The sequence below is a fragment of the Chaetura pelagica genome, unplaced genomic scaffold, assembly GCF_000747805.2.
Source record: "Chaetura pelagica isolate M959 unplaced genomic scaffold, ChaPel_1.0 scaffold79, whole genome shotgun sequence".
Lineage (NCBI taxonomy): Eukaryota > Metazoa > Chordata > Aves > Apodiformes > Apodidae > Chaetura > Chaetura pelagica.
In genome coordinates this window covers 683,879-691,518 of record NW_009969339.1, presented here as the reverse complement: position 1 = coordinate 691,518, position 7,640 = coordinate 683,879, and the positions used below count along the sequence as shown (strand labels likewise).

Here is a 7,640-nt window from a genome sequence, read left to right as displayed (position 1 = left end):
GCTGAACCCAAGCGGCTTTATTGCGCCTCCGCCTCCCCGCGGCGGGTCAGCAGGAGCGGGCGGGAACCGGGGGCCGGGCAGGGCTCAGCTCTCCTCCTCTGCAAGAGAAGAGCAACAGCGCCGAGGTGAGGGCAGCTGAGGGGGCAGGAACTCCCGCAGCCCCGCAGGAACCTGCTCCGCCCGGGAAATGCCATCGCGAGCGGACAAGCGGCCGTCTGCGGAGGGCTCGTTCCCCTCCGCCCCCACACCTGTCCCTCAGGCGAGACTCCACTCGTCACTTGCCACGACACAATTTACATTCCTGAGCAAATTACCCAGCAACATAAAATTTCCATAATAAACCCCGGCCGTCTGCGGAGGGCTCGTTCCCCTCCGCCCCCACACCTGTCCCTCAGGCGAGACTCCACTCGTCACTTGCCACGACACAATTTACATTCCTGAGCAAATTACCCAGCAACATAAAATTTCCATAATAAACCCCGGAGCAGCTGAGCTAACTCTACAGCTTAGATTAAAAAAAAAAATCCAGTCAGAAGACATTTTTCCCATCGCAGAAGCAGGAACTGCAGCTCAAATGGTTTCCCACTGCTGGCAGATCCCGAATCAGGGATCACAGGTGGTTTTAGGCAGTGAAGCGAGGACAGCAGCTGTCACTGCAGCACCACTGTCTCTACTGTCCCAGCCTGACCCACCAGCAACTGCTCAGGTCCAACAGCTGCTCTACGAAAGCCTTCAGTGAGTTACCTCCATCAGGATACAGCACCACAGGTTTTTTTAAATGCTGTCATCTTAAGAGTCACGCCTGTACCTAAAACTGGTATTAAAAAAACACACCCCAGAGCCCAACAGGTATTAGCACCCTCCCACACCCCCAAATCCTGGGGCTGCTGAATAAAGCCTTGGCAGGCTCCACTCTCCCAGCTGGAGCTCTGGAGCTGGGTCCCCTCTCCCACCCCTGCCAAAATCAGCCCTCACTCTGTGCCCATGCACCTGCATTTCCAACTCTCATCTCTTCTTGCTTCCAACTGAGTATTCCCATCATCACTCACACCTTTTCCACCACAGAGTCCCATCCTGAGGACTACCAAGTTCCCCGGCCTTGCTCCTGTCTTGGAACTGCACTAGTCAGATCTGGTCTTTATCACAGGTCAACCCTTTTCATTCAGACCAGTGAATCACTTAAAAGGGATAAATCACCAAGTAAGTCTGCTACAAACCTTCCTCTTCCTCTTCTTCCTCCTCATCCTCCTCATCTTCATCAGAGCTGAAGGTGCCATCCGGCAAGCTGTAGATCCGGATCACCTGCTTGTTGGGGTCCTTGAGGATGAGGTACTTCCCCTCATCCAGCTTCATGCAGATGTCAATCACACACCGCAGGATGCCCCACGCGTTCTCTATGCTCAGGTTAATCTGGCTGGCAAACTCATTTGGCTTGAACTGCTGGGTGCCCAGGATCACGTGGCGGGAAGAGTCCTTCACGTGGTAACGGGACACATACCTACGGGGGGCAGGGAGACACCAGATGGGTATCAGGAGATTAAGCCCAGCCAGCAGAAGAACAACACCAAGAAAAGCAGTGTGACCCTCTTGGGTTTGTTTTCTGGGCTGAAAAATCCTAGTACTCCAATACTGAAAGCTAAGGGGATCTCCTGGCTACAAGCTGTCAAACAGAAAAGAATTAATCCTACAGATAAAAAGAAGCAATTGTATGATTAACCAGTTTGGAATTAAATGGATGCAAATGCATCACTCCCATATGCAAGGACACAGCCTAGGACTGCAGAACCACCAGAATCTAGTTAGCAAATGCCTCTTGCTCATCACGCACAGCACAGACTACTGATTTTATGCTGGCAATTCAGAAAGGGCTGTGTTGATAGCTCCCATCCACCCAATCTCTCAGCAACAGGACATTGATGATCTTGATCACGTTCCAGAAAGGTAGCACAGTCACTGCATTTATCTCCCTTGTTGGCAATCTTGGCAAAAAAAGTAGAAGCCATAGAGGCCACCTGCCTGTCACATGCCTGAGACCTCTCACGATCAGTCACATCAGGGGTCAACATCAGCTGGATGCTGAGGGGAAGCAGCTTCCAACACAGCTGGTGCACTCACCCCAAGCCCCCCCCACTCGACCACCCAAAAGGCAGGGTCATTTTATGACTACTCATTCTACAAACGGTTTGCTTTGACTTATACTAGGTTAAATAATGGAAAAAGCACCTGAAAGGTTTGGTGTGAAAACACCCCATCTTACCCAAGCTTGAGATATTCTGACCCAGCCAGCAGTGCACAGCATGTCCAGCGGGCCAGTTTGTAGCTGTTGTTCTTCAGCTCCGTGGCAATCACGGCTCCTCTCTGTGAGTCGAGCTTCTGGCGCCAATCCACTCCATTGCAATACTGAGAGGAGAACCAGAGCTAGGGTCAGCCCCACCAGCCAGCAGAAGTCATCTCCTCAGCTGTCTTGGCACCAGGTAGGGAATTTCTTATGTCTAGCTTACAAGGGAACGTGAACAGCAACCTAAAGGGAAAGTCCTTGCACTAGAAAGGGAGAAATGTGAAGGGTAGGGGGTGTCAGTCAACATTTGCTGTACTGCTTAGGGAGGGAAGTTTGTGAGGGAAGAACTCAGGAGGGAAGCACGGGAACAGACTGGTTGCTGTGCCAAATACCTGTGGACAAGAGCTACCCTGCATCTGGGGAAGAGTCCTGTCAGCACTGCTTGTCCACCAAAGTTATGGGCCTTTGATGGAATGTAATCACCCAGGGGACACTGCCAGGTGTTTTTCTCATGTTGCCTGCTGTTTCTGGCACGTCAGGCAGCAGTGAAGTGATTAGAGCTAGCTTTAGGATGTTGTTCTTCCTCACCCTGGAATCCCACTCGTTCAGTGTTTTGATGTTGATGAAGGACACTTCTCCATTAGCTCCTGTCATGACTCCATCATGCTCACAGCGGACAATCAGATCTATATCATCTCCCAGCTTCCACCGTCGGTATCTGCCAACAAACAACCCAGCTGGTTATTTCTGACCCTTGTTCTCTTCCAGATCCATGCAAGCACTCGGCAAAATCCCTTCTCCCTCAATTTGTTTACTGTGAGGACGTTCAGGAAACCCTCCCATGATAAAGCTTCTACCAGTAACACTCCTAACTTGTTTTTCCTCTGTGTGGCTCTGACATCCTGACCCCTTGCCAAACCTGGGCAGCAGACAGAAACACCAACATACCTGTAGGCAACAGAAGCTACTTCATTTTTATCCATGTCATCCTCCACAAAAGGGTTAGGGTTGGGAAACTTGTATTTCTCCTTTCCCTGCAGAAACAAACAGAAGCACGTCAGGAGAAAAAAAAACCTGAGTGAGCTCGCCCCTACTGGATAAATATTATAGCACCAATAGCTCTTTCCCCTTCTACAGAAAAATGCTAAAATATTAAGATCACTGATGAGAAGCTTCATCTTCACATCAGACACTTTGCTCTAAGAAGTACTCCTATTGGCACTTGAGCTTCACTGAGTGTACTCAGGAGCCTGCCTACTTCACCAATGGAGGTGGGATGACTTCTTTGTGGAATAAAGGTGAAAAATCTTTCTGCAACAAATTCACACCGCTCACCAGAAGTAATCCTACCTCTTCCAATCTTGAAAGAACACCAGTGTAACATGATGGTAAATTTGTGCCAATTAAGACACTTCTGTGCTGTGTTAGAGGGCACTTAATTAGTCTCTTCTTGAGACTCTCTGAAACACAGATCCTCCCACCCAGCACTGCTCAACCGTACCATCCTCAGACACTGCTGGGAGAAGTTATGATTGATGTAGGTAGCTTCCATGGCAAGGTTGCGTGGAGAATTAAAGGAGTTGCCCTCTTCCTGAGGTGGTTCGTTGGCTGTTTCACTTACAGTCAGCAGGTCTGGGGAGAAAACCAGACACAAGAGGTTATCACCTGGGGGAGCAGCTATGTCAGCTTCACTGAGTCTCAGCCCTACACTGCAACAGATCAATACTGAGGTCCCCGCCACAGCCATCAAGCATACAGCAGTAATCAGGTTGTTCCAGGCATCTCAGTCTGGACACTGAGACACAGAATAAAGTAAAAAAAGCAAAAAAAAAAAAATTAAGACCCTTTAGATATTGTAACAGAAATTTATTTCAGGACTTGTCCTTACCAAAATCTGAATTGTCTCTCTTGTCAAAGAAAAGTTTGGATCCAACTCTCTGGACAATGATGTCCCAGGAATAGACAGAGCGGGTGCAGCTCATCAGTGTGGCCAGGATGGCATCTGTGGCAAACACATTCCCTTGGGTTTTGGCCAGCTACAGATAGGAGGAGAAAACTCTGTTTCAGAAACAAGAACAGATACCCCATCCCTTCTCCAGCCAGGATGAGAAACATTAGCAACTGAGATCATTGACACCTTCTTCCACACTCAGGAAGCTGAACTGGTAAGCACACCACTGCTAGACAAAGCATGAGGTACCACAGTGATCCGGGCCCACCCTTGCCCAAACAAGGAGGAAGTAAGAAACCTGTCACAAAATGTGAATTCTGCTGGGAAAATGCACGGCTCCTTAGTGATGATCAGGTGAGGGAGAAAATCTCCAAGCTTTCCTCATCACCAGAAGCAGGACCTCAAGGACCAGGTCTCTGACATGGAAGTTTCTTTCCCAATATAGCTCAAGTACCAGTCTGCTTGCCTTTCCGGACTTACAGTTTGTCCCTGGTTACTATTCCTGGTTTTGCATTAATCTACTGCTGCCTTAGACCTAAGAAAAATAACAAGACTGGCTAACGCTTCTTTTCCTCTGCAAGCTGAGGGATCTGGCATTTTTCTACCCTTAACTTCAGTCTGCTGGTGACAGCTGGTCTCCAACTACAGCAAGCACAGAGACACATGGCTGGGTTTTGCAAACCCGTAACACACCTTTCGGATAACTGGGTCATCAGTGGTGGTGACGGTGTGGAAGATGCGCTTAATGCTCCTCAGGGGCTTCTCATTCCTTGTTGTAATGCGGTCGAAGGCTTTGTCATAGTATTCCAGAGCTCCGCAGCACTCTCTGCAAAGGGAAGAGCAGGACTGTCTTGATACCCCCCCTAAAGACAACACCACCCATGAACTGGACAGGACTGAGGGGCCTTGCTGGGTGTTGGGTTACCTCTCCCTGCTTTGGATACCTCAACAAGAACACTGGGACCAGGCCAGGAGACCCTGGCCCTCCTGCTTCCCAAAATTCCAGTCAGTTCTGGAAGCAAGTAAGCGCACAGCTGCTTTAGGAACTCACATGTCCTGTGGCTCTGACACCTCCAGGTAGCGCATCTTCATGAGCCGAGGGAAATCCATCTCCTCCTTCACCTCCCAGTCGCTGCGAACCTCAACAGAGGAGTCACGAGGCTTCTGCTGTGCGGCCAGAGGCAGGACACAGGCAAAGAGAGAGAGAGGGAGACACAGCACATCAGGATTTGCGCATGAGGTGCTGCCCCTTCAGTGCAGCCAGAGAAACCAAACCAACACAGAGGGCAGAAAGCTTGCGAGTGTACCTGTGATTTCTGGTCCCATTTCTGCCTCACTCCAAACTGCTTCTGAAACTTCTTCTGTAGGCGCAAACGATCCCTACAACAGCAGACACCAGAAAAGCCATGAGAAGTCCTCCATTCCTACGTGCCGCAACCATGTCTAAGCTTCCCAATTACCACCAGAGGAGCAATGCTTTCAGGCAACAAGCCACCCAGACATTTGTGGAGCAGTCTGTTGATCCAGATGCCCGAGACATGAAAAGCTCTGTTCTGCACTCTGAGCAGCTCTTGAAATATTTTCATCTCCAAAAACTGCAATGCAGTTTTCAGAAAGGGTATGCTCTACTTTATGATGCCATCTTTACTTTCTAAACGGAATTAAAAGATCCTTCTAAACTCTGTTTGAAACCCATGCTTGTAACTACCAGTGACATTGGCAAAACATTGGACTAATTCAGGAAAGACAAGGACCTATTGGAGAGAGTCCAGCAGAGGGCTACCAGGATGATTAGGGGACTAGAGGAGGAAAAGCTGAGAGCTGGGTCTGATTAGCCTGGAGAAGACCAAGGGGGGATCTCATCAATACCTATAAGCATTCAAAGGGCAGGTGTCAACGGGATGGGGCCAGACTCTACTCAGTGGCACTCAGCAACAGGATGAGAGGCAACAGCACAAACTGGAACACAGAAAGTTCCATCTGAACACAAGGATAAACAAAGCACTGGAACAGGCTGACCAGAGAGTTGTAGAGCCTCCTTCTCTGGAGATACTCAAAGCCTTCCTGGACTTAGTCCTGTGCAATCTGTTCTAGGTGAACCTGCTCTAGCAGGGGGGTTGGGACTAGATCTCCAGAAGTCCCTTCCAACTCCCACCGTTCTGTGATTCTGTGACTTGAAATATCCCGAAATTGTTCCCTGCTGTTCACCCCAGCCGGTTCCGTTACAGCGACTTCACAGATTTATCAACAGTGTGTTCATGCACTCCATCCCAAGCAGGGCACACTTATATCGGAGGCCTCACCTCTCCTTCTGCTTGGCACTCTTTGGCAGGGTCTGCATGCTGAACTGCAGCATGTTCCGACGGTCCTTGTCTCTCCGAAGGTTCCTCTGCGGAAATGAGGGAAAAAACAACAACAAACAACTCACAAACCCGAACGTTTTAGCTGCAAAAGAATTCCGTGACACGGCAGCTCTGCTCTGAGCCTGCTTTTGCCAACACGTTACCTGAGCAAATCGCATCCGGTTCCTCTGGTACGCGGTCTTCTGCGTCCGGGCCGTATCCACCAGCTGGAAGCTTGTCTCATCCTCCTCGTGGAAATAAGCATATTGGCTGCCACCACCGAACTGCGACGAGTACTTGTCTAGAAATAAAACAAAGCCTCTTAACACCGAGCTTCTAGGAAGGAAACCCCGACTCTTCCCCATCAATTCTCTCAAACCGCCTTCACTTGTGCCTAGTTCTGGGCCCCTCAGTTCAAGAGACAGGGAATTAGTAGCGAGTCCAGCGTAGGGCAACAAGGATGACAGGGGGACTGGAGCATCTCCCTTATGAGGAAAAGCTCAGAGAGTTGGGACTCTTTAGCCTGGAGAAGGCTGAGGGGAGAGCTTATTAATGCCTACAAGTATCTAAAGGGCGGGTGCAAGGAGGATGGAGCCAGACTCTTTTCAGTAGTTCCCAGTGATGGGACAAGGGGCAACAGGCACAAGCTGGAATATATGAAGTTCCATTTAAATATGAGGAAAAACTTCTTTATAGTGAGGGTGACAAAGCCCTGGAACAGGCTGCCCGGGGAGGTTGTGGAGTCCCCTTCTCTGGAGATATTCAATACCCGTCCTGAGTAATGTGCTCTAGGGAACCCTACTTCAGTGGGGGAGTTGGACTAGATGATCTCTACAGGTCCCTTCCAACTCTGACACAAAAACTGTGACTCCTGTCTTACAGTTGCAAGTCGTCCCCATTCCACACCCCCCATGAGAAGCCCCAGTCATGAGGCAGTGCAAAAACCAGCAGTAAGCACAGGGAGAGCCCCAGGGAGCTCTTCCAAGGGTGAGGCACACTTCCTAATTGAAGAAGCCTCTCCTGCTGAGCTGTGCAGGAAACCAATGGAGAGGGTGTGAGACATGAAAGC

The 7,640-nt window shown here is 49.7% G+C and overlaps 1 protein-coding gene across 1 annotated transcript in view; it reads right to left on the bottom strand.

Moving 5' to 3' along the window:
• Positions 1–1,209: 1,209 nt before the first annotated feature.
• EIF3D (eukaryotic translation initiation factor 3, subunit D) overlaps positions 1,210–7,640 on the bottom strand; it is a 15,838-nt gene continuing 9,407 nt past the window's right edge. The window contains exons 2-12 of the mRNA XM_010005845.1: positions 6,736–6,872; positions 6,533–6,618; positions 5,537–5,609; positions 5,281–5,396; positions 4,923–5,055; positions 4,167–4,314; positions 3,780–3,910; positions 3,227–3,312; positions 2,867–2,996; positions 2,258–2,400; positions 1,210–1,498 (exon numbers count right to left, since the gene is read on the bottom strand). Of these exons, the coding sequence (XP_010004147.1) occupies positions 1,210–1,498; positions 2,258–2,400; positions 2,867–2,996; positions 3,227–3,312; positions 3,780–3,910; positions 4,167–4,314; positions 4,923–5,055; positions 5,281–5,396; positions 5,537–5,609; positions 6,533–6,618; positions 6,736–6,872 (1,472 nt within the window). The remainder of the gene's footprint in view (positions 1,499–2,257; positions 2,401–2,866; positions 2,997–3,226; positions 3,313–3,779; positions 3,911–4,166; positions 4,315–4,922; positions 5,056–5,280; positions 5,397–5,536; positions 5,610–6,532; positions 6,619–6,735; positions 6,873–7,640) is intronic.